At 43.4% G+C, this 27633-nt stretch overlaps 1 protein-coding gene across 1 annotated transcript; it reads left to right on the top strand.

Annotated features, from left to right (window-relative positions):
- The first annotated feature begins 20755 nt into the window (after positions 1-20755).
- Positions 20756-21374, top strand: LOC134209307 (uncharacterized). Its single transcript, XM_062685299.1, has 2 exons — positions 20756-20879; positions 20938-21374. Exons 1-2 carry the CDS (start codon positions 20756-20758, stop codon positions 21372-21374), a joined length of 561 nt encoding a protein of 186 aa, XP_062541283.1.
- Positions 21375-27633: the final 6259 nt, after the last annotated feature.

Genomic DNA, 27633 nt, shown 5'->3' on the forward strand with positions numbered 1-27633 from the left:
GTGTCTATAATTTCACTTTGTATGCGTTACGCAGGTGTGTTACGTATTTATCTATCAAGAAATCTCGTGAATTATTGAATAAAATGTATGGTATTTAAAAAAAAATCACTTTGACATTAAAAATATAATTATAACAAATGATATGATATCGAATTATGCCTTTTTTCTCTGATTTGTTGCAAAGAAACAAATGATTTTAATTGAGGAACATATAGAAGCATGTACAAAAAAATCTTCTCCGAAAAGCAAAAAACCTAAAAATTTAAAACCAATTTCAAAAATTTCTTCAGTGGAAGCTAGATAGCAAATGTGAGCATGTTTTGAGACACTAATAGTTCACTTGTATGCATGTATGTGTGGGTATGTGTGTAAATTCTGAAATTTACTACCATACAAATCTCGCTCATTTTTAAGGTATTGAACAAGTTTAGTTTTACCAAATTAGGCATCCATAAGGCGAAATATATGTTATTATTGAACGCTATTGAGTTTCGCTCAGATCAATTACTGATTTAGTTAGTTCTGGATTAATTAATATCGAGGTCTCTGGAAATTACGAGTACAATATATGCAACCAACGTTACGATAGTTACTAACCATGTCACAATAGTTATTCAATCCGACGAGCGCCTTATAGATAGGCAGCATGAAGTACAGTACGTTATCATTCGTTGAGTTATCACTTAACCCATGACATCCGCCTTTGGGTAGGCAATTATTTTGTCACTTTCACGGTAAATCACCGTGGGAATCTGAGTAGTTTTATCTCGTTTTAAATACTGGAGTCTGGAAAAAAAATCCTTTTAACTAAGGAAGGGTCAAAATCTCACTGTAGGTGGATTAATCTGGGTTTTTTAAAGACAGAATCACCGTCTTCGACCAGAGGTCTCACAGACTGAACACTTGACATCTAGCATGAGACAACGGACAGGACATTTACACAACACCCAGTGGACCAGTGGAGAATTCTCGCTTAACTTTTCAAAAGGACCTAAGTAACCTTTTTTTCATGATTTAATTTGAATAGCGCAATCAACAGAAAAACATGAAAGCTTTTGATTGCAGTACTCAAATTAATTCATGAAAAAAATGTTACTTAGGACCTTTTGAAAAGTTAAGCGAGAATTCTTCGCTTTACAAAAAGTTTTCTCTTTACCGAGCGGGAATCGAACCCACACTCCACAGCCCATGCGTCTAGACGATTGACGTCGCTAACCTCACGGCCATAAAGCCTTGCTCGCGACATCTCAAACTACATAATTTTGCAAAAGAAAATCAATGGAGCTCCAGGGAAAATAAGCATTTTTGTTCAGTTATAAAATCTTGCTTGCAACATCTCAAACTTCATGATGTTGCGAATTAAGAACAATGGAGTTTATTTTGATAGTTTCTGGAGAAGTTGGACATATTCTGGATTTACAATTTTGTGGGAACTCATATGTGAATAAGTACGTTATGTGTAAAACATTGTAAATTAATGTCCAAGTCGGGTGGTTTAATCCCCGGAAATAGGCATTTAACTTTGATTGAACTGAACCTGAGTTGCGTGCTCTTGCCTACGCAATGAAGTCGGGTCTGAGCTTGACGACCGGCTGGCAAGTAGCTTACACAACCTCCTTTGATCAGTACAGTTGCTGATGAAGAATGTGTACAGCCGCCAGACATTCTAAATACTCACGCTCCTTTAATGTGAACGTGTACTATAAACATGTGGAAGTGTTGGCTTGAGAAATGGATTACGAGTGATTTGACTATGCGTTCAATTTGGGAATCTCGAGCTCGTTCAGTAGCCGCTAGGTTGCGAAGGCCGATGGAGGTCCTTCGCAGCTTAGTTGGTTAAAGCACCAGTCTAGCGTACTGTAGGGTCATGGGTTCGAGTCCCATCGAAGGGAAAGTGGTTATCTCCAATACATTTTCCAAATCAATATCTTCCACATAAAGTACATATTCACATATGAGTTTTCAAAACATTGTAAATTAACGTCCAAGTCGGGTAGTTTAATCCCCGAAAATAGGCAATTAACTTTGATTGATTGAACCATATTCTGGAATTTTCTGTAATGATGCCCCCGAGGAAAATGGCAATTTTTTACCAATTATAAAGCCTTGCTTGCGTCAGCTAATGCTTCATGATTTTGCAAAAGAAGATCAATTGAGCTCATTTTGGAAGAATATCTACAAGTGGATATGCTCCGGGACTTTCAGCTATCCTGATGCTACTGGGAAAATTACCAATTTTGGTCAGTTATAAAATCTTGCTTCCGACATCTCAAATTTAATGATTCTTCAAAACAAGTTTGATTCGTATATTAAGTCTTGGACAACTAAGTTGGACATGTTCTGAAACCTTCCGGGAAAAATGGTAAATTTCGATTATGTTCGAACCTTGCTTGCGATATCTCTGTGACGCTTCGGTCATCCGCTTCAACCTGTCGCCCAGCACACACGACTTACCTGATCGACGGACGGCACGAGAAAGAGGCCGACTTCCTCTCATAGCAATGCACGAGTAACTGTAAGGGCTCAGTCTCAGTGCCCATCCATCTGCTCTCGTAAGGGCTGTTCTGGAGTTTTCACGACATCTGTTCAGTACAAACGCAACGCTCCTCGCATCTGTAGGGGAACTGGGGGTAGGACGCCCACGTTAAGGAAAATGCCATTTTTATCAATGAAAACCACCATTTCAGCCAGTTTTCATCAGCGCATACTGAAGAACAGCATATCTGCGACTGACTACCGATAACAGATATCTAATTGTCCATTTTATTGCACAGAAATTTGATTTTTAAAAAGCACCCGAAAAAAAATGATTTTGAAACCATGCGGGGTGAGATGCGCCAGTGGATGGGTTAAAACGCGCATGTGCTTATCGTACTGATTTTCATTTTAATTGCCTACATTAAGGCAATTAACCGAATGTTTCAGCTGTTTCGGTCATATGAAATGAGCATGGGCGTAATGCCCCACACCGACCTCAGAAGTTTGAAGGCCCATAAAATCGTTTTAAAACCATTTTTGACGACGATTTCGTGTGGAACATAAAGAACACGAGTAAGCAGCATGGCTCATGGCTCAATTATTAATTTATCAATGTATAACAGCGACAGAAAGACTAAATTCCACCGAGCTAGAATTGCATCAAAACACGCAAAAATCGTTTTTTCGAGTTTTTCATGTATAACTAGAGAAAAATCATGAAATATATGTATCCAATGGCAATATTTTTCATTGCTTTATCGTATAGACTATTGAAAATAATCAAAATGGGGATTTTTAACCTTATTCAGGGGTGGCGCGTTTTAACCCCTATGGGCGTGCTACCCCCACTTCCCCTACACAATGTGAAGTGTTTTCCCAGCAGAAAGTATGAGAAATGTTCAACAGCCCATACGGTACTGAGTGCCTCTCTTTGAATTTGAGGGTACCGCTTTTCTGTTGGTGTTAATGATTTTGAAGCAAAGCTTATCACGGGATGTTCATGATTTTCCGATTCTTGCACAAGAACCGCACCCAATGCATTTGGAGATGTATAAAGGTAAGTTTTTTCGGAGTCAGAAAAAAACCCTAACAAAACAGTGCAGTTTATTATTTTTTCTTTTATAAGATCGAAAACAGTGCTTTGTTGCGTTCCCCAAATCCGATCTTTAGCTGAAACCAAGCTCCACAGAGCGTTTGTGATGCTTGCGAAATCTTGAATGTATGGGCTGATGAACGAAGCAAGACCAAGGAAACTTAATTCGGAGACAGCTTCATCGATGTGGAAACCGTTTTCATCTAGTTCGTGACCTGGGAAACTGATGTGAGTTTTATCCAATTCACATTTTTCCACATTTAACGTAAGATTGTTCGACTTTAAAATCTCCATTACGCGAGCAACTGTGATGTGCAACAATATCGCAGCGAATATTAAAATATCGTCAATGTATAATATAGCATTGTGAAAATCCTTCAAAATACGAGCCAATTCCCTTTGAAATATGTCTGGTGCGCAGTTTACCCCAAACATCAATCTTGTGCAACCATACATTCCGTTTTCTGCAAGGAATGTTGTTAGATATCAAGATTGCTTGCAAAGTTCGTGATGGTAATATGCGCTAGTGAGATCCAGTTTTGAGAAAAACTTTGCTCCATACAATTTAACTTCCATGTCGTTCATCAAAGGAAGGGAATAATACTCGCGTTTTATGGCTCTATCCGGAGCCCCCATATTCACCACAAGTCTGAAGTCGTCTTTACCCTTAGCGACAGCGGACATGCCACTAATCCATTGAGGTGCTTTCTCAACTCTTTCTTCTATACCCCGGGCCTTCACTTCATGTAGTCTTTGTTTGGCCGCCTGGCGGAACGCAGCGGGAACGTTGTAGTAAGCGTTTATTTTTGCTAGAACGGATTTATCTACGCTAAACTTATCCATTACTCCGGGCATTTTCGGAAATATATCTATTTTGTTCTGCCTCTCGCAATTATGCACTTTTGCACCGACTTCTAGCAAACGCATATCATTTGCTGTTTGACGGCCCAGTAACGAACGATTTTCACCCGGGATTACCTAGAATTCTGCACAAACAATGGGTTTGCCAATGAATCTCGACTCCACCTTTGCGTCCAGGAGATTCCAATCCATTGAAAAAAGCCCCTCGGCATTCCTCCACGCTCCCGGAATCCGTCACCGATAAAAACAAAACAGTTGCCCCGATAAACAAGAATTTTAGCCATTGTCTGTTCACCAATTGTTCCTGGCTGCCTCTGCTTTGTTCTCTCCGAGGCAGCTGCTGGTTGCGACGAGACGGACGCAATGAGAAAACAGAACTGTGCAATAAAAATCCTATTCGACTAAATGCTGATGTCATATTAGAAATTTGGAGACAGTACTTGTCGATAGCAAATCCTTCCGCACGCGATGGCATATGAGCAAGTCAAACCACCTTCCTTTTGCCAGTGGAGACATATCAGCTTCCACACTGATATTCTTCCAACCCTTGATACGGAAGTTTGGCAGAAGAAAGGTCGTGCGATTTATATCATCACAAATATTGCCCTCTGCTCGCTTTCAAATCGACTTCTATAAAACATTCTTCATGCCTGCCGTATCCTAACGGAACTATCAATTCTATACTTTCGCCTCTAATGCTATCATGAACATGTACGTCCAAGTTTGGAAGATGATATTAGCATTTCCATATCATTGTAAATCGTTTAACTTCACGTAGAAGTAACACACACGAAATCATTAATTTAGTAAGAAATCATTCGCAAAATTTGTAAAATTGCATCAATAGCCCCGTTTCACTTTGTCAGACAACCAGTGTGTTGAATTCGCGTTGAGGTGGCCGCGAATACTTTCTTCACGAAATAAACGTACGCGGATTCAAATATTAAAACTAACTTTATTGAATTAAACATACACGCACGATGAGTCCGTGTTCCCAGCTCTGCTTCATTCGCCCCAACATCTCCCCCCTTAAATCTGTTCGTACAGTTTGAACCGCGAAGGATGCCTTTCTAATGCGCGAAGAACGTCGAGGCTGCTGAACCACAGGAGTATTTGTCCTTGCTAACTCAATGTTGGAGGACTCAGTCGATGATGTTTGAGTTGAGAGTTTCGGAAGGTCGGCCTGGCCAGAGGTACCTTCCAATGGAGGTGATATCGAAGGGACATTCATGATGCCGATAGATTTCGGAGTCGTCGTAGAAACAGGCGTTGAAGCTTGATTTGATTCCTGCAAGTTCCATGCAGATAGTAGGACATTCAAGGGTAACGTTGTATGCTTTCTTGGCTTGGTTGACTCTGGTGCAGGTCCAGAATGCGACAAAGAACGTCTTCTTAGCTGGTTCACGTGCGAGCGTACTAAATGACGATTATCTGTCCACACATTATACATAACTGTTCCTATCTTTTCCAGAACCGTTCCTGGTATCCAACTCCATTTGTTTCTGCTATACAGCTTCACGTAGACCATATCATTTTGTTGAAATGAACGACGGTTTATCGGATTCACTTCTTCTTCTGTCGAACGGTTGGACGGTGGTCGTAGTAGCTCCAAGTTTGTTCGAATTCGCCGACCGAACATTGTTTCGCAGGTGATAAACCAACCGGTGCAGACGGGTTGGGTGTGCTCCTGTAAGTCAACAAGAACAGATCCAAAGCGTCCTGCATTGACCCTTTTCCTTCGCGAATTTTCTTCGTTGCACGCTTGAATGTATCTACAAACCGCTCCACCTGCCCATTGGATTGGGGGTGAAACGGTGCAGTGGTGATATGGTGTATGCCATTGGTGCTGCAAAACTTGGCAAACTCTGCACTCGTAAATTGGGTGCCGTTATCGGAGACGAGTGTTTCCGGCATCCCTAGGCGGGCGAAAAGACTGCGAAGGATCCTTATAGTTGCCGGTGCGGTAATCCGGGTTGTTTGTACTACTTCCGGCCACTTGGAGTACGAGTCCACTACCAGAAGAAAATAATCCCCGCCGAGAGGGCCTGCATAATCGACATGCACACGTTGCCATGGCCGTTGTGATTTTGGCCAAGGAATTGGTGCCACATGCGCTGGAGACTTAACGACCAGGGTACAGTGAGGACACGCTTTCACAAAATCCGAAATTTCATTGTCGATAGAAGGCCAATAAACATACGCTCGGGCAACGGCTTTCATTCTTTGGATCCCAGGGTGCCCTTGATGTAGCTGCTTCAGGCAACGGGGTCGTAATTGCCTCGGGATGACAAGCCGCACACCGAAAATTATGCAGCCTTGGATGGACGTCAGTGAGTCTCGATGACTGTACAACTTATGCAACTCGTGGTCTGCCGTAAACGCTGGAGCTTTGTCCCAACCTTTCGGTATGAATCTCAACGCCTTGCCGAGGACAGGGTCTTTTTCGGTGTTTTGTTGAACATCGTTGAAATTGAGTGGCAGAACGTTGAACGAATCAAATGCGACTAAGCTGAAATCATCTTCAAGCGAAACGGCTGCTATAACGTAGTCTTCGTATGGTTTAGCGTGTTTAAGTATTTATTAGACGTGATAAGACATCCACCTGACCGAACTTATCCGTGGCCACATATTCGATCGTAAAATCATACATGAGCAACATCAGTGCCCAACGCTGCAGCCGGTTGGCTGTATACACGGGTATACCTTTCTTGGCCCCGAAAATCCGCAGAAGTGGTGCGTGGTCCGTTTGCAGCCGGAACTTCCGACCAAACACCATACGATGAAATTTTGTTACTGCAAATATTATAGCCAATCCTTCTCGATCTATTTGGCTATAATTACGCTCGGCAGCAGTGAGCGCTCTCGATGAATGCTGAACAACTTTTATCGACCCGTCTGGAAAACGATGACTGATCGTGGCACCCAGACCAATCGACGACGCATCCGCTGCAACAATAATCTCTAAAGCTGGGTTATAATGCGTCAGAAGCAGGTCGGACGTCAGTATTTCCTTAAACTTGTCGAAAGCGGCTTGGCATTCGGCGGTCCACTCGAACTTTGCCCCCGCCTTCAACAACTGGTCCAACGGGTATCGTGCCGCATGTTTGGCACAAATTTGCCATAGAAGTTTACCGCTCCTAGGAAACCACGCACGCCCGACATATCAACAGGTGCAGGCATTTGCTTGATTGCTTCGACCTTCGCTGGGTCTGGCCGGACGCCATGCTGATCAAATAAGTGACCAAGATATTTTATTTGGCCCTGACCGAACGAGCATTTTTCCAATCGCACCGTAAAACCAAACCCCTGAAGCCGACGAAATAGTGCCACTAAATTCTGCCAATGTTCTTCTTCGTCTTTGCCTCCAACGATGACATCGCACCGGGAGCGTTCCAGCAAGTTGTCGATGCTATGTTATATGTTAACAGGTCTTAAGCTACCTGGACGATGCGGTGCTGCTTTAACTCCGGGCGCAAGACGATTCACACTGTAAATGCCCCGGTGTGTATTTATAGACAGCAGCTTGCTGGAGGTTTCGTCGACTTCCAACTGCAAATACGACTCCGACATGTCGATGATACAAAAGATTTTACAGTTACCCAGTTACCTAGCTTCACAAAAATATCCTGCGGTAGCGGAAGGGGGTATTGATTCGGCTGAAGTGCATCGTTTAACCCAGTGACCCGGACGAGCGTGCCAGACTCGACCGTCCGTCTTAACAGTACTCAGCAAACTGACTTTTTTTGGTATTTCGTTGTGTTACGATCCTTCTCCGAAAATTGATCGGGCTAAGCCGTCCGTCACTGAATTTATGTTAGCCCTCTACACGTTTAATAAAAACACGCCAAAACAGAGCATAACATTTCCGCAAATTATAAAAACTGCTATGAATAATTAAATGACAATAATCATTTCTGGGCAAGTATTTTAAATTTGTTCTTGTACCCATCTCATTCTCCACAGAGTAGTCCCCACAAATCCGAATATTACCGTTGGTCTTCCGGACAACCACAATCGGAGCGGCCCACTCTGAGTAGTCCACTGGCGTTATTATCTTCATCCGCTCGAGTCGATCCAATTCGTCATCCACCGCTTGATACACCGAGTACGCCACCGGACGTTTAGGACGGAACACTGGTTGTTGATTCAGCTTCAGTTCTAGTTTCACAGCCACTTTCGAGCACTTTCCCAACGAAAGGCTGAATACTTCCGGGAACTCAGTCTTCAATCGTTCTACGATTGTGGGTGAACTTGTGACATTATTACACAACGCATTGATTGGTACCGCATCTAACTGGAAAGCGTCTATCAAATCCAACCCCAAAATATGCAGGTCGCGATTCACAACAAAAACTGTACCGACTCGAGTCACACCGTTTACCGTAATCGAACAATCAAATTCCGACATTAACTTCAAATTGTTCCCGGATGCTGCTTCTGACCGGCAATCGTGACGGAGGTTTTCCTATCCGTTTCCAAGTGTCCACAGATATCACACTAATGTCCGAAGCAGGTTCTAACTGTAACCGCACACACATGTCGTTCAGCACTACGTCGGCTGCGAACCATATCGACCGACACTGTCACTATTTTCGTTTCCACCGTAATGTTGTGGGACCTTCGCTTGAACGGTCGACGAGAAGGTGGCTTTGTCGCACTTGCACAATAGCCTTCCTTGTGGCCATACCGCTTGCATTCCACACACTGATGATTCTTGAAACTGCAATCTCTGACAACTCCAGCACGGACCCGATGGTCTTTTTGGAGTGCTTCTTGGTGGCTGTTGCTTTGACGAACTTTTCTGCATAGAACCAGAACGCTTATGGAATCGTTGATGTCGCTTTATCTGGTTCACTGAGCTAGCACTTCCTTCGATCATACCCGTGTCATGTCGAAGGTTGAGCAATCCGTAGACAATTGCTCCAACGTAACGTCTGTCCGCTCTTCGATCCGAGAAAGTAGCCTAGTTCTTACTTCAGCGTCGGCTTCAGATTTTAATCCACACACGAATACCAGGCTTTTGAATTCTTCTTTGGAAAGCTTTTGTAACTCGAATTCGACACAACACTTATTAACACGGCATGCGTATGAAATATAATCTTCTGTCGGGCTCTTGGACACTTGCAGACAGCGATAACGCTTGCTCAGCACCGACTCCCCCGCACCGAATAAGCTCTTCAATTTGGTCACCACTTCATCAAATGTGAAGTCTTTGGGTACCCTTGGCATGATAAAACTCACAAACCGCTCATGCTCAACGATTCCCATCTTCCTCATCAGTAGACGAACCTTAGCAGCATCGTCTAACCTAGCAGCGTCACGAGCAAAGAGATCATCATACCGGGCGAACCAAGCAGCAAATGTGCCGCCGCCCTCGACATCACACCGGAATTCTTTGATATTACCAGCAAGCGAATCCAGAATCGCTTCCGGCCTGTTCGGTACCTGCACTTGAAGGTTACGTAGAGCATCGCCTTGCTGCTGGATGAATAATCTTTGCTGCTCCTGTGACTCCCGATGGTTGTTGAGAAGTTGGTTTGTGACGAGCTGCTGCTGCTGCAATTGTTGGAGGATCTGCAGAATCAACGCTTCGGTGGGAATCGACTGCTGTTGTTGGCTCATCTTCACCGGAGAAGAAGTTCGTTCCGGACTTTCTTCCACCACCAGCCTTTTCCTTTTCCGCGTGGGAGGCGCGATTTTCTTCAGTTTTCTTTTTCGCCTATTAACTTTGCGAACATAAAAAACGCGAGAACCGAGTCGCCACTTTTGAATCCGCGTTGAGGTGGCCGCGAATACTTTCTTTACGAAATAAACGTACGCGGATTCAAATATTAAAACTAACTTTATTAAAACAAACGTACACGCACATCTGACGAGGAAAGGCGGAAATTACATTTTACTGCTGACGTGGCATCAGTCGCGTGACAGCCCAGCTGTCATGTGAGAGCCCAGTGGTAAAGCGAGGAGTCGATGAGTCCGTGTTCCCAGCTCTGCTTCATTCGCCCCAACACAGTGATAATGGAGAAAACAAACACAGTTGCCTTGCGTCCTGGAGACTCCCATCGGAACTCCATTGCCACAAGGCTTAGTGGCACTTCTCCACGCTCCCGGAAACTGTCACCGACGAATTGAACACAGTTGCCAAAGCTGAATAAATTCCACGTATTTGCCCCCTCTCTCGAACGAGGGGGAAAATGCCGTTTTAGCATCACTGAATGAAAAGGAAAGCACTCACCTTTATCGTCAGAAACAAAAGCTACATGTAGCTTTTCTGTAGTTTTTGTACAAGTTGGACATGGTTCAGAATTTTCTGGGATTGTATGTTCTGCACAAAATGATAAATCTCGATTATTTTTAAATCATCGCATGCGACATGATAGTCTTCGTGACTTTGTGATCTTTGGACAAGATGGTCATGTTTCGGAAACATCTGAAAGTCTGGATCTTCAACAAAATAGCTTCTGGTGTTACCTCAGTAGCGCAGCAATCCATTGAAGTTTTGTTAAAAATGACAAAAAAAAACAAAATGGCTTAACAACCTTTTTTAAATTTGTTAAAAATGGTCTCTGGGCCTTCGATAGCTTCATTGATCCTAGAAGCTTGCAGGTCATTACGGGGCACCCATACATATTTGGAAATCCGTTTACTCAATTTTTAAATTTGCAACAAGTCAAACTTCATAATTTTATTTATAAGAAAATAAACAGCATCATGATGTTTCACTAGTTATAAAATTGGCTAATTACTGATACAACAATGGTCCTCCATCAAAGGACTTTGTACCTACTCTGGGGCATGTTTAATACATGGAATAATCCTCAATTTTGATTTTATTGTTCTAATTTTGAATACAAAACATGCAGTTTGTCATAGCGTAGGCTGGAGTTTGAAAATGATAAGAATAGGTATTTTCTCCGGAGGAACGGTAATCCGAAATATATCGAAATATGTCAAATATATCGAATAACTAAAAATGTCATAAGCAAGGCTCTACTTCTTCTTCTTCTTCTTATTGGCATTACATCCCCACACTGGGACAGAGCCGCCTCGCAGCTAAGTGTTCATTGAGCACTTCCACAGTTATTAACTGCGAGGTTTCTAAGCCAGTTTACCATTTTTGCATTCGTATATCATGAGGCTAACACGATGATACTTTTATGCCCAGGGAAGTCGAGACAATTTCCAATCCGAAAATTGCCTAGACCGGCACCGGGAATCGAACCCAGCCACCCTCAGCATGGTCTTGCTTTGTAACCGCGCGTCTTACCGCACGGCTAAGGAGGCTCTACAACTGATCAAAAATGGCTATTTCCTCCGGGGGCATCCGTTCGGGAGATTTCGAAACATGACATACTTGTCCAGAAACTCTCAGAATTAACTCCGTTGCTTGTGCAAAATCAGGAAGTGTGAGATGTCATAAGCAAGGCTTCATAAATGATCACATTGATCATTTTCCCCAGAGGGACTATTCTGGTAGATTCCGGACCATGTCTTACTTGTTCAGAAACCCTCAATATGAGCTCCATTGATCTTGATTTGTGAAATTATGCTAATAATGCCAGTGAAAACACTCCATGAGCATGAGCATGAGCATGATTGACCGCCCACGGTTGCTACTCCGTTATTGCCAGGTCAGCTGTAGTTACACAGAGAACCAACAGATGAAGTTTGGGATTAACATCATCCTCAATGTGTACGAACATGGTGATCCAAAAATAAGCAACACCAGCGCCGGCACCAACACCAGTGTCCGAATGCAGGTCAATTAGGAATAGGTAAAATTGTTGACGTGATACTCGCTTTGATAGAAGCCGACGAGTCATCTGCACTTCCACGAGATATCACTGGGATGTTGGATATATGGGGTAGGGAGTGTGGCAGGGTTCGTTTTGGTAAACGGTATGCCGTGTATAGCGTGTAGTTTGTTTTAAAGGCCGCACAAAGCAGAACAAAATTTCGCTGATCGGCTGATCGTTCTGCTTACCGCACAAAGCAGAATCAAACTATGATGACCGGCCGATCGTTCTGCTTACTGAAGAAAACATGTCTAGACGCGATAATTAATTTACACATACGCACGAAGCAGGACAAAATTTCGGTTACCGGCCGATCGTTCTGCTTACCGCACAAAGCAGAACAAAATTTCGATGACCGGCCGATCGTTCTGCTTACTGAAGAAAACACGTCTGAACGCGATCTCCGAACGTTCTACGTCCAATACAAAACACGATCAAATATGCACTCCACAGAAAAAAAAGTAATGAAAATCAGATGAAAGTAAATTATTTGACATATTTTTCCATTCATTCATTCAAAATAAATTTAAATTTCGTCAAGATTAGCATTCTATTTTTTTTTCATGCTCGTGATGAATTTGAATTAATTTAAGATTTGACCCGATTAAAGATGAAGCGAAACCACTAGTGTTCTATTTATTCGCTGAATGAATCAAACTCATGCTGTCGCAATTTGCAGTAAATGAATTAAATCTCGTAAAACTAAAAAAATAATGTTATTTCGGCCGTGCACTAAACGCAGAAAACTGACGAAAAACTTCACAGGAGTAACTTCAAAATATATAAAATATATAGTTATGCAAAAAATAAATAGACAGAATGAATTAAATTTAGATAATATGTGAACATATGGAATAAAGATAATATCTAAAAAATGTTTAAAATATATTAATAACAAAGCATACTTTTCTTTCTTTTTTTCAAATTATCATGAATGCAGTATAATATAAGAGTCTTCAATAAATTAATAAATTATAGCCATGAAGCATAAACATCATAGAGAAGAAAGATTATCAGTTCTTTAGTGTGATCGAGGTAAAAAGCGTATAATACTTTTGTATGGAACGATGAGGGGCTAGACACATGACTCATGAACTGTATTAGGCTTATTTGTTGACCGAAGACGTGTTTAGGCTTGTATGAAGACATGTGCACAGGAAAGGGATATTATCAATACTTATATTCAGCAGGAAAAACGGTCGCGAAGGATCCTTCCAAGTATATGGTAATAATATTTTGTGCTCACCTTGTTGTTGAAACCCTTTACCTTATGACGGTTATCGCCTGTTTCATACCAAAAATAACGAGCGAACCGTTGAATCAGCTACCTTTATGAAAAATCCCTGCTGTGATATTGACGGCATTGCGCCCACACTTCAGTTCTTCAGATTGTCCTGCGCGGGCCTGTCCTGTTCCGTTTTTCATCATTGTCGTATTGGTCGTCCTCTTCATTTTTCCTTTAGGCCGTGAAAAACGTCACTCTTAGCCACACTCATTCGGGGAGCCAGCCAACAGTCTGGAGCTGATGGACATTCATCCAGCATATTTCACTTGCAGCCGTCCTTATCAATATTAATTAGATATCACTTTTTTTTATCACTGAAGTACAAATAAGAATGAGACAAATAATTCGAAAATTTTGATAAAATATTTGACAGCATGAAAAAAATTGCGACCGGTAGCAATCAAGGCATGCTTCGACTCCTAATAATGCCAGTGAAAACACTCCAGTGTATTTTCAGAGCGCGCGCTCCTGTGGCTCTGGAGTGCATTTTTTTGACAGTTTGCCATGACATTTAGAAAATTCAAATATCCTTTTACAGTCGACTCTCGACATCTCGATGTTCTATATCTCGATATCTCTCCCTATGTCGATGGTTTCCTCAATACATCCTACATCTCGATAACCTCCCTATCTCGATATCTCTCTATCTCGATGGGTTCTGATCATATTTTGTTCAGGATTCACTCTCCTCATGTCGATATGGTCAGATTTTCAGACTACTAGACCATCTTTGGATAATAACAAACACATCAACAACAGCAAACGACATTTGTTTTGTTGTCGTTTTTCATAGCAACGAGCTTTTTTGGATCTAGTACCCATTTCAATTTTCCTTCCATTCCTCGATCTCTCCCTATCTCGATGGTCCCTTCAATATCGAGATGTGGAGAGGCGACTGTATTAGTTGAACTTACTTAGTTGAGACTATAAAATCGTTTAGATGGAGTAAAATCAAAGAGCAGATTTTTTTTGCCCTGAATGTAGGACAACACTGCCCACGAGTGCCAAAAAACCTACCCCAGTACACCCAGGAATATTTCCGGAACCAAATGGCCAAAATATTTTTCCATTTCCAGAAACTAAAAATCTGAACGATTGTTTTGAGGGGCTTGATTGCCACAATCGGTTCAGAAATGCAGAAGTTGATGATTTGCTTAGTGATTATGTGAAAGCATGAATCGTACGTTCAGGCTTTGAGGGTTAAGAGCGTGCATGTGCATTATATATGTTAATTCCCATACAGGAAAAATGTTGAAAAACCTAAACGGCAATTCCTGCATTCAAAAAATCCCGGACCGACTTACTTTAGCTTTTTCTTTAGACTTTAGCTTTTCTCTATTATTCATTTTCTAATTTTATAAAAAAAATATCAACTCTATCTATAATCTCCATTAATTCAAGAGCATTTGAAGCTTCATATTCGATTGAATCCCGTTAATTGTTAGTAACCTGTCAGTGAATTCGACAGACTTTATATCTAATGACTTACTGTATGACCACGTGGGTACTGGACAGCCTCTAAAGTATTTTGATTAGCGTGCAATATTGGTAACTAGGTCAACAAATAAATGATTGAGATATAATATGTAGATAGTTATATCCATAACAATTAAGAACAAACATTGGAGTGCAAATGGCTTTTGTTAACCTTTCCGTCCCCAACGTCTGTTTTTGAGGGCTTTCAAAAATCTAAACTGCTGTAAAAATCGCATTTCAGGACCGATTCTTTTGCAACAAGTTGCATTCCATCCGGATGGATCCCAAGTTTCGATTTATACTAGTTTCGAGGCCATCCACAGTACGGTTCCAGAATTATTCCAGATTCCGTTGGGGTCAGTTGTCCCCGGAATAAGTGGCCATTTACAATTTTAAGTCAAAACAGGTCGTGCGACACCTCAAACTTCATGATTTCACAAAGCAATGATGGGAATCATATTTTTGGGATTCCTGGCCCACTCGGACTAAATCTGGCCACATCGGTCACAATCCGGGGACCTACAGAATGGCCATTTTCTAAATTGATTCAAAATAGGTCGTGCGACACTTCAAACTTCATGATTTTACAAAGCAATGCTGAGAATGATATTTTTAGAGTTTCTGGCCCACTCGGACTCAATCTGGCCACATCGGTCACAACCCGGGGACCTACGGAATGGCCATTGTCTAACTTGATTCAAAATAGGTCGTGCGACACCTCAAACTTCATGATTTTACAAAGAAATGATGGGAATGATATTTTTAGGGTTCCTGGCCCACTCGGATCCATTCCGGCCACAATCCGGATAAACTACGGAATGGCCATTTTCTAAATTTATTCAAAATAGGTCGTGCGACACCTCAAACTTCATGATTTCACAAAGCAATGATGGGAATAAATTTTATAGGGTTCTTGGCCCACTCGGATTCAATCCGGATACATCGGTCACAATCCGGGAACGAACGGAATGACCATTTTCTGAATTGATTCAAAATAGGTCGTGCGACACATCAAACTTCATCATTTTACAAAGCAATGATGGGAATGATACAAGGGCGTAGCCAGAGGGGGTAGGTTGGGCCAAAACAACTCGAAAAACTTCGGGCTCAAGAATTCTCCTTGAAATTCTTCTAGAAGCTCCCCTAGGAACTTCTAAATTTCTCCGGAAAGTTATCCACAAATTCCTCTGAAAACCGTTAGAAAATTTTTCTCATGTAATTGTAAATTCTCCTTATCTAGAAACCTCTCACTAAATTTGTTTTTTTTAGGAAATTCATGAGGAAATTCCTTGAAGATATCTTTTCTTCTCCAATTTTTTCTTCTGGATATTTCTAAGGCTATTCTTCCAGAAAAATCTCCGGCATTTTCTTCAGGAATACATTCGAAAGTTACTTCAAGAATACAAATGGAATTTCCTCCCAAAATTCCACTAGAAGTTTCTTCAGAAATTTATGACGGAAATCCTCCGATTTCGCTCCATAATTTCACTTGTAAATCTATAAGAAATTCCTTCGGAAATTCTTCTAGGAACTTCTCCGGGCATTCCTCCAGGAATTCTTCCGTTAATTCCCCCAGGATAACTTTCAGGAGTTTTTTCCGGGAATACCTCCATAAATTTAATAGCGAAATCCTCTAGGATTTCATTCTGGAATTCTTTCCGCTATTACTTCAGAATATCCTTCAAGAATTCATCTAAAAATTTCTTTAGAAATTTCTCCAGGAATTCGTCCATGTATTTCCTCGGAAATTCTTTCCGGTATTTTCCCGGGAATTGCTTCAGGTACTTCTCCAGGAATTACTCCCGAAATTTTTCCGCGAAATTGTCCTAGAATGCTTTCCGGACTTCACTAGAAATTTACTCCAGAATTTCATTCGGATATTAATTTGAGAGTTCCTCCAAGATATCTTCCAAGAGCTCTTCCAGGAATTTCTTCAGAACTAACCTCCGGGAATTCATCCGGTAATTTCTTCAGCATTTCATCTAGGAATTTCTGTATTAATTCCTTCAGGCATTTTTCCTGGAATTCCTTCAGATATTTATCCAGAAATTCTTTCATGAACTTCTCCAAGAATTAGTTCAGGACTTCCTTGTGAGAATTCTTCCGGAAGTGCTTGTGAGAGTTCCTCCGGAGGTCCTCCAGGAGTTTTTCCAAGAGTTCCTCCGGAAATCCCTTCAAGAACTTCACAGGGAATTCCTGGAGGATATATGGCACTATGGCAGGAATTTCACGGGAAATGGAATTTCGGAAGTTCCTCTGAAAATTCCTCCGGGACTTCCACCAGTAGCTCCTCCGGGAATTCATTCAGGCTTATGGTGGGAATTTATCTACAAAATCCTCCAGAAGTTCCTCGGAGAATTTCTCCTGGAGTTCCTCCGGGAAATCCTTTGAGAATTCTTCCAGGAGTTCCTTCTGGAACTCTTACGGAAGTTCATTCAGGAGTTCTTACGAGAGTTACTCTTGAAATTCTTCCTGTAGTTCTTTAAGAAATTCCTCCAGAAGTTCCACCGGAAGTTCCTCTGATAATTTCTCCAGAAATTCCTCCGGGAGCTCCTCCGGAAATTACTCCAGGAGTTCCTTCTTAGAGAAACACTCGGAGGAACTGCCGTAGAAACTTCCGAAGGAATGCTCATAGAAAATGCTCGTGGACCTCCCGGAAAAATTCCCTTAACAACTGCCGGAAGGACTCCCGTAAGAACTCCTGGAGGAATTTCAGGAGGAACTCTTAGAAGAATTCCTAGAGGAACTCCCAGAGAAACTATTGGAAGAACTTTGGGAGGAATTTCCAGCTAAATTTCTGAAGAAGGCCTAAATGATTTCCTAAAAAAAGCCTGCATGATTTCCTGGAAGAGCTACTGGTGGAACTCCCGAAGGAGTTCCCGGATAAACACCCGGATGAATTGCCTGTGGAATTCCCGGAGGAACTCTCGGAGGAATTCTTGAAATAACTTCCGGAGGAATTTCTGAAAAAACTCCCGGGAGAATTTTCAAATGAACCCCCGGAGGAACTGCCAGTGAAACTACCAGAAGAATCCTCGGAAAAAATCTTGGATAATTCATCTTATAGACAAATCTCGTCTAGCTGAAACTTTTCTAGGGGTATGTAGCTGGATCATCATCATCAGAGGACCTCCCGGAGAATTCCTTGAGGAGCTCCCCGAGAAATTCTCGGTGGAGTTTCTGGATGAATTTCTATATATATTCCCGAAGAAGCCTAAATGAATTCCAGAAAGAAAGATTGAATGAATTCTCGGAGGAAATTCTGGAGAAATTCCCGGATGAATTCTCAGAGGAACCCCCGTGGGATCTGCCGATAGAACTACCGGAATAATTCTCGGAGAAAATCCTGCAGGAACTCTTTGAGGAACTGCCGGTGGAACTCCCGGAGGAACTCAAGAAGGAATTTTCGGAAAAACTCCTGAAGGATCTCCCAGTAGAAATCTTGAAGTTTCCACCGGAATTCTTTCAGGATTTCTTTGGGAATTAATCTAGGAATTCCTCCGAAAATTCCATTATTGATTTCATTTACGGTATAATTTCTGTATAAATTTTCGTTGGAACTCCTGGGTCCCTGGAATGTGACCGATGTGGCCGGATTGAGTCCGAGTGGGTCAGGAACCCTAAAAATATCATTCCCATCATTGCTTTGTGAAATCATGAAGTTTGAGGTGTCACACGACCTATTTTGAATCAATTTAGAAAATGGCCGTTCCATAGGACCTCCGGATTGTGGCCGGAATGAATCCGAGTGGACCAGGAACCCTAAAAATATCATTCTCATCATTGCTTTGTAAAATCATGAAGTTTGAGGTGTCGCACGACCTATTTTGAATCAATTTAGAAAATGGCCATTCCGTAGGTCCTCCGGATTGTGGCCGGAATGGATCCGAGTGGACCAGGAACCCTAAAAATATCATTCTCATCATTGCTTTGTAAAATCATGAAGTTTGAGGTGTCGCACGACCTATTTTGAATAAATTTAGAAAATGGCCTTTCCGTAGGTCCTCCGGATTGTGGCCGGAATGGATCCGAGTGGGCCAGGAACCCTAAAAATATCATTTCCATCATTGCTTTGTAAAATCATGAAGTTTGAGGTGTCGCACGACCTATTTTGAATCAATTTAGAAAATGGCCATTCCGTAGGTCCCCGGATTGTGACCGATGTGGCCAGATTTAGTCCGAGTGGGCCAGGAACCCTAAAAATATGATTCCCATCATTGCTTTGTGAAATCATGAAGTTTGAGGTGTCGCACGATCTATTTTGAATAAATTTAGAAAATGGCCATTCCGTAGGTCTTCCGGATTGTGGCCGATGTGGATCCGAGTGGGCCAGGAATCCTAAAAATATCATTCCCATCATTGCTTTGTAAAATCATGAAGTTTGAGGTGTCGCACGACCTATTCTGAATCAAGTTAGACAATGGCCATTCCGTAGGTCCCCGGATTGTGACCGATGTGGCCAGATTGAGTCCGAGTGGGCCAGGAACCCTAAAAATATCATTCCCATCATTGCTTTGTGAAATCATGAAGTTTGAGGTGTTGCACGACCTATTTTGAATAAATTTAGAAAATGGCGATTCCCTAGGTCCTCCGGATTGTGGCCGGAATGGATCCGAGTGGGCCAGGAATCCCAAAAATATCATTCCCATTATTGCTTTGTAAAATCATGAAGTTTGAGGTGTCGCACGACCTATTTTGAATTAATTTAGAAAATGGCCATTCCGTAGGTCCCCGGATTGTGACCGATGTGGCCAGATTGAGTCCGAGTGGACCAGGAACCCCAACAATATGATTCCCATCAGTGCTTTGTGAAATCATGAAGTTTGAGGTGTCGCACGACCTGTTTTGACTTAAAATTGTAAATGGCCACTTATTCCGGGGACAACTGACCCCAACGGAATCCGGAATAATTCTGGAACCGTACTGTGGATAGCCTCAAAACTAGTATAAATCAAAACATGGGATCCATCCGGATGGAATGCAACTTGTTGCGAAAGAATCGGTCAAGAAATGCGATTTTTACAGCTGTTTAGATTTTTGAAAGCCCTTAAAAACAGACGTTGGGGACGGAAAGGTTAATAAAAACAACACAAATTCAGCCACATCAATTTGCGAATATCATTAATATATAACATGCTCCTATGCTATTATTAATGAAAATTAAATAATCTAATCGAAATGTTTTAGAAGATTGAGTAGATAGTTTAAGCAATACAGAGATCGACCGATGAATCTCTTTTGTTGCTTCTGCTTCCGAGACTTGACGTAAAGCGTACAGGAACAACTTCATTCATGAATATAGCACATTAAACAAATTATCGCACTATCATTTTAGATCAATACAAAGATGTGATATCGGCATTTGTACGAATTTTACTGCAACAGGCGATAAAAAGTTACTTCGCATGAATACTAATCGATCGATTGACTATATTATTGGTATAAAACTGCTTGTAATCGATGGCAGGATCATCAGTGATCGGAGGAAACTTGTCCAAGCGTTGCATAAGTTTAGCTCCTATCATAAGCTCATTTCAAAATTTTTGAAAACTAATAGCATCATTGATCGTTTATTTAGGAGTACATTAAAAAAGTTTCGTGAAAATGTTTAAGTGTGTTGCTATTTTTGCTATACTGTGTGGAACAAGCAGCAGTTATATGATTCGCACGCAAAATGGTGAGGATAAAAAAAAATATAATCTCCGACGTTTTACAAATTGCTTGTAAATTTTCATTGATTGGATTTTCTCTCATGCTGTAGCATTCATGTATCATTATCAACAACCATTGGCTTACAATACAGCGAAACACAAAATAGACGGACTTCACTCTCAGTATCAGCAGTTCCGTAATCAACGTGTAGCCGCATTTCCTGAAGTTCAACTGAATGGTAAGTTATCGAATCGACACAAATTCAGGACAGCTTATAAAAGTACCATTCAAATCAGATGCAGATAATATAGATCTGCCGGTTCACGACCCGTATGTAGAGCCCATAGCTGCTGCCTTTCCACCACATCAGCTACCAGTCGAGGACGAGCCAGCTTTTTACGAATCAGAACCAGAAGAACCAATCGCTGATGATGATCTTCCAGTTGGTGCGTCAAGTCTCATCCCAGAGAAAAAGATAAAAAATACTCAAACTGACTCTGCCGAAGAGGTGGAGCATGGCGGGCACCGCAATGCAGTAACTAATTCTGCTATCCCCAACGTTTACTTCCCAATCAACCTTGGAGGTGCCAACAGTGGAACCGTTGCCGTTGCAAATTCATACAGCACCGGAGATGGTGGTTCATCCACCAGCATAGCAACAGCATATGGAAGGCCGGTGAACGCTGAGCCCGTTCAACTGAGGAAAAGACCGACCAAGAATCAACGGTTTTAGAAATGTTTTTGTGATAAGCGTTCCTTGGTCCATAGGCAAGTGGCAATTCGTCTGTATATAGGTGCAATATTGTGCAAAACTTTTCGAATTTCTTGTATTTATTATTTTATTAGCTTCAATAAATTACTCAACCTCTAATAAATGTTATTTCATTACTTATACCATATCACTACTCTTTGTACAAACGTAGTATCTAGTTTGGCATGCTACGTTCCTGACTCTTTTTGGTCTTAGTCAAACAACACGTGAACTGCTAACACACTCAACGGCAACGGCAACGGGTATGTTTGTGCAAAAGTAATGTATATTGTCATACCTAGATGCCCGTACTATACTTGTCCTTATACCTGTTAAGAAAATAAACTAGTTGATTCCGAGCCATCCGAGCGTTCCCATTTATTTCAGGAAACTAAATAAAGCACATAGAACAGACATGAAGGCGTTGAAAACGTTCATAAAGCTCCTCAGCGCCACCAACGCAGACTGCCCGACAACCAAACTCAATCTCACCTAGCAATGGCGTTGGCTTACACTACGTAAACAAAGTGATTCTACATCTAGTGGAATGAACACTAGCGCTAAAAATCAAAATTCGGTAAATTTTCACCAAAATTTTCAGCATACCAGAAACTTGCTCCCCACGTCAGGGGTGGCTGATCATTGTCCAAGTGCCAGCGAAGGACTCTGAGCGAAATTGTGAACCATGGTCCACCGGAAATTAGGCGGAATGGTCCTCCGGAAATTTAGCAGTTTTTTGTCAGGCCCTGCTGGCAAGCCGGTGTCAGGCCATTAGGCTGAAGGCCATTTGGTCGAAGGTCATTAGGCCGAATGGTCATTAGACCGAATGGTCATTAGGCCGAACGGTCATTAGGCCGAACGGTATTAGGCCGAATGGCCATTAGGCCAAATTAACAAAAAGAAGCAAGAAGGAAAAAATGAAAAGTTCTTTCTGCATCTTACCCCTTCTTATTTATCCCTTCTTAAATCTTCCTTCTTCTATCTGTCTTCTTCTTTCTTCCTTTTTCCTTTTTCTTTCTTCCTCCTTCTTTCTTCCTGCTTCCTTCTTCCTTCTTTGCTTCTTCCTTTTTCCATTTCCTTATTCCTTTTTCCTTTTTCCTTTTTCCTTTTTCCTTCTTCCTTCATCCTTCTTCATTCTTCATTCTTCATTCTTACTTCTTTCTTCTTCCTTCATCCTTCTTCCTTCTTCCTTCTTCCTTCTTCCTTCTTCCTTCATCCTTCTTCCTTCTTCCTTCTCCCTTCTTCCATCTTCCATCTTCCTTCTTCCTTCATACTTCTTCCTTCTTTTTCATTCTTCCTTTCTACCTCTTCCTCATTGTACACTAATCGCTTCTCACTCAGTTCTCACCCAGTTCTCATTCGGCCTAATGATCGTTCGGCCTAATGACCCAGCATCCTGGCAAACCAGCATTTAAAAATAAACAGCAATGAATAATCAGCGAGAGAATACGAACCGGCTCTATCGGAAGAACAACTACGACGAAAAAGGACTAGCGATTGGAAACTCGGTTCGTGGAACTGCAAATCTCTCAACTTCATCAGCCCACACATACTCGCCGATGTGCTCAAGGACCGTGGTTTCGGGATCAATAGTACGAACGTTTAGAGGTGATCATACCATCTACCAGCACTGAGGCATCACACACGAGCTGGGAACAGTTTTCATAGTGAGGGGCGGTATGCACAGACGCGTGATCGGGTGGTGGTCGATCAATGAGAGAATGCGCAGGATGAGAACCAAAGGCCGGTTTTTCAACTTTAGCATAATCAACGTCCATAGCCCAAAGTCCGGAAGCACTGAACGCATTGTACGCGCAGCTGGAACGTGAGTACGACAGCTGCGCAAGCCACGACATCAAAATCGGAAATAGGAGATTTGAACGCACAGGTTGGCCAAGAGAAAGAGTTTAGATTGACTAATGGAAACCTGAACGCACACCGGCTGAAAAAAAGAGAAACGGCCTACGACTAATTGATTTCACTGCCTCCAAGAATATGTCCATTCGCAACACCTACTTCCAACACACCCTTCCGTATCGCTACACCTGAGAATCACCAATGCAGACAGGATCATAAACCGATCACGTTCTGATTGATGAACGAAAATTCTCTTCTCGCCGGAAGAGGGTGAGATCGAAGGGGCCCCTCTTGAGGACTGCTGGAAAACAGTTAAAGCAGCCATTAACGACGTAGCGGGAACGATGTGGTCGACGGAACGATTGGTTCGACGAAGAGTGCAGACAGATTCTGAAGGAGAAGGACGCAGCGCGGACAGTCGCATTGCTGCAACGTACACGGCGGAACGTGGAACGTTATAGACGGAAGCAAAGACAGCAGACCCGCCTTTTCCAGGAGAAAACACGCCGCCAGGAAGAAGCGGAGTGTGAGGAGATGGAACAGGAACACGCATGTTTTATTAGAAGCTCAGCGCATCCCACAAAGGCTTCGTGCCACGAGCCGATATGTGCAGGTATAAAGATGGAGGCATCGTGACGGACGAACGTGTGGTGATCGAAAGGTGGAAGCAGCACTACGATGAACATTTAAATGGCGCTGAGAGTACAGGCAGTGAAAGTCAAGGCAGGGGAGGAGATGACTTCGTCAGATTAGCGGACGATGGAAGCCAACCAACCCCACCTTGAGGGAAGTTAAGGATGCAATCCAACAGCTGAAGACCAATAAAGCAACTGAGAAGGATGGTATTGGAGCTGAGCTCATCGGTGGATGGGCCCGAAAAAGCTGGTAACTTTTCTGCACAAACTGAATGTCAGAATATGTGAAATAACAACTACCGAAGGAGTGGAAGGAAGAGGTCATATGCCCCGTTTGCAAGAAAAACGACAAGCTGGAGTGTGAGAATTTTCGAAGAATGGTGCTTAATGTCGCCTACAAAGTGATATCCCAGATCATCTTCCGTCAGCTGCCACCAATAGTTAATGAGTTCATGGGAAGTTATCAAGCCGGCTTCGTTGACGGCCGCTCGACAACGGACCAGATCTTTACTGTACTGCAAATCCTCCAAAAATGCCGTGAATACCAGATCCCAACGCATCATCTGTTGGTCGATTTCAAGACGGCATACGATAGTATAGACTGCGTAGAGCTACGGAAAATTATGGACGGTAACAGCTTCCCTGGGAAGCTTACCAGACTGATCAAAGTAACGGTGGATGGTGTGCAAAACTGTATAAAGATTTTGGGCGAACACTCCAGTTCGTTCGAATCGTGCCGGGGACTAGGACAAAGGAATGGATTTTCGTGCCTGTTGTTCAACACTGCGCTAGAAGGTGTCATGCGGAGAGCCGGGTGTAGCAGCCGGGGTACGATTTTCAACAGATCCAATCAATTCTCGCTTACCTTTTCAAAAAGACCTAAGTAACATTTTTTTCATGAATTTATTTAAGGTCACTCCTGACGGAATCCAAGTTTCAAAGTGCAACGCCCAACTGTCATTTTTATTGTTTCACTCATGCTTGACAGTGACAAAAATGACAGTTGAGCGCCACCTCCGTATCGAGTGGTGTGCCCCCGAAAACGCGAGCACTTTGAAACTTGGATTCTGTCAGGAGTGATCTTAAATAGCACAATCAACAGAACAACATGAACAACAAGCTATTGATTGCAGTATTCAAATAAATTCATGAAAAAATGTTACTTAGGTCATATTGAAAAGTTAAGCGAGAATTTATTTGTTTCGTGGATGTCATGGAATTGTCGGCCAAACGTTTGGAACAGAAGGTAGCTAAAGCTGGATGGGTAGAATGGATAGGGCATGTTGCAAGAATGCCGGATAGCAATTCTGCAAAGATAGTATTTGTTTCCGATCCGCAGCAAACTAGGTTGGTGGATGAGGTTCAAAACAACTTAACGCAGTCGTGGTCGCGCTTAATTTCGCTCACTGGCATACACGCCCTCCTTAGCCTAGCGGTAAGACGCGCGGCTACAAAGCAAAACCATGCTCAGGGTTACTGGGTTCGATTCCCGGTGCCGGTCTAGGCAATTTTCAGATTGAAAATTGTCTCGATTTGCCTGGGTATGAAAGTATCATCGTGTTAGCCTCATGATATACGAATGCAAAAATGGTACCTGGACTTAGAAACCTCGCAGTTAACAGCTGTTTTTTTTTTTCTTCCTAAACAATGGAAGGGGAATCTGCTCAACAGACATCCTGGGTTGTCCAGGAAGTGCGGGGTTAGGGATCACCGAGGGAGGCAGGACTACATCCCCGACCCGCTAAACCGTTTCCATTGCCGCCAAGCCCATAGTCCCTTCGGTACAACCAGAAAGTAATGCTTCAAAGGGGGGCCAGTGCACAACGCACCTTCGAGGTTAGCTGCGTGTCCTTGCAGCACCGAACATCGTAACTCGCTTTTTTAGAAGAACACCATGGTATCGTGCCAGCGCGTTGCCGGCTTTCCAGGTGGCCTTACCACGCCCTATGTCCTCGGAAGGTGGGAAGGGTCGACTTCGCGCCTGCTTCCCTCTGCACGACTGGTATCAAGAATGATGATGCCGCGTGCACCCCAAATTGACCTTTCTGCGATAGGGCCTATTCGCCAGCACACAAAAGGACTTGTCGACGCGAGGCCTACGCCTGCCCCAGCCTTGACGAGGACCCCTTTCCGTCCTCGGGCTCGGAACCCGCCCGGTTGACCGACGCCGCGAAAGCGACGATACCATGTTGTTCTTCGCGCGGCCACTTGTTCGATAAAAGGATCGAGTTCGACCACAGAGCATGACCACCGGTATGACCCATGAAGCCGACTCCGATCCCTTGGACCACCTCTTATTTGCGCCTGAACTAGCCATCCTTGAGTCCACGCGCCACCTTCTGTGTAGCTCCGAGACGATTTGGGCGATAGCCGATAAAACGGCGTTCCAGCCAACTTCATTTTTACACATCCTCCGAACTAGGTTGTCCGGGGTAGTGTCCAGACCACATGTGGCAAGCATGTGGTCACGCATTGCGCGAAAACGTGAGCACACGAACAACACGTGTTCCGCCGTTTCCTCTAAACCTGCGCACATCAAACACGCGGGCGAGGCCGAGCAAGCCAGCTGCGTTACCTGCACTTTGATTTTACAGCACGCTTAAACGCCGGGCACATCCAACCCCCCATGGGGTGCTTGCTGTTCACAGCTTTGCTGGAACAAATCAAACAACTGGGAGAGTTCGTGCAGCATTGTGCCTTATGTCCCTCCAATCCGCAGCGTCGGCAGAGATTGCTTCTGTCAGGGCCTTTGCAGTCCCATTGCTTGTGCCCCGGTTCCAGGCACTTGAAGCAAACTTCGGGTTGCTCGTATATGCGCACAGGGCATACCGACCATCCCACCTTGACGCTCCCTAACTTGACTACCTTGGAGGCGTCCGCTGCAGATAGCCGAACCAATGCTACCTGCGTCCCTGCCGGACCTTTCCGTAGCCGAACGGCTGCGGTGGGCGTCTCCACTTCACACTGTCGCCGCAGTGCCGTGACGATCTCTTCGACTTCAGCGATCTCGTCCAGGTCTTTAACCCTTAGATTCACCTCCGTCGTGAGTGCCCTCACCTTGACCGTCTCGCCTAGGACCTCCTCCGCCAACTTCTTGTAGGCGGCGCCCTTTTGCGAGACGCCCCGCTTCAGCTCGAGTATCATCTCGCCCATCCGGGTATGTCTTATTCGACGTACGTCGGCGCCGAGTTCACCGAGCTTGACGTCACTCCTCATCGCCTTCAAAACATCCGAGTACTTAGCCTCGTCCGCCGTGATGACTGGAGCGATAGGCGCCTACCCTAGACTTCTTGCTACCCTCATTCGCCTGGGCCTTCTTTTCGGCCCTTGACGTCTTCGGTTTCCTCTTGTTCTTGACCAGGGTCCAGGAGGCGTCATCCCCCTCTATTTCCCTGGTCTGGTGCGGCTGAGAACTTTCAGCCTGCCGTAACCCCTTACCACCGTCTTTCCTGAGTGGACGGACCTTTCCAGGTCCTTCCTCCCCCGGTTTTGGAGGTACCTGACCGGGGTTCAGCTTCCCAGCCCCACTACCCTTGTTCGGGGTAGTAACCCTCCGCGTTTTGGAGCGGCCCCAGGGAGCTCATCCCCTGGAGACTGTCTCCCCCGTTTTTGTGTCTGCTCCGTTGGAGCAGTCACCCCCGACGTACCCGCAAATACTTGAGCCTCAGTCTGGGTAGACTTTGGCACCACCGTCTTCGCTGGCACGCCTTCGGTCGATTCGACCTTGCCCGAGGCCGCGAATCCTTGGG

Source organism: Armigeres subalbatus, chromosome 2 (assembly GCF_024139115.2).
Source record: "Armigeres subalbatus isolate Guangzhou_Male chromosome 2, GZ_Asu_2, whole genome shotgun sequence".
Lineage (NCBI taxonomy): Eukaryota > Metazoa > Arthropoda > Insecta > Diptera > Culicidae > Armigeres > Armigeres subalbatus.

Bases quoted from the DNA above. Each gene is read 5' to 3' on its own strand.
- LOC134209307 (XM_062685299.1), top strand. From the start codon at position 20,756: ATGTATCATTATCAACAACCATTGGCTTACAATACAGCGAAACACAAA. The intron at 20,880-20,937 runs GTAAGTTATCGA...CATTCAAATCAG, and splicing joins TCCTGAAGTTCAACTGAATG to ATGCAGATAATATAGATCTG.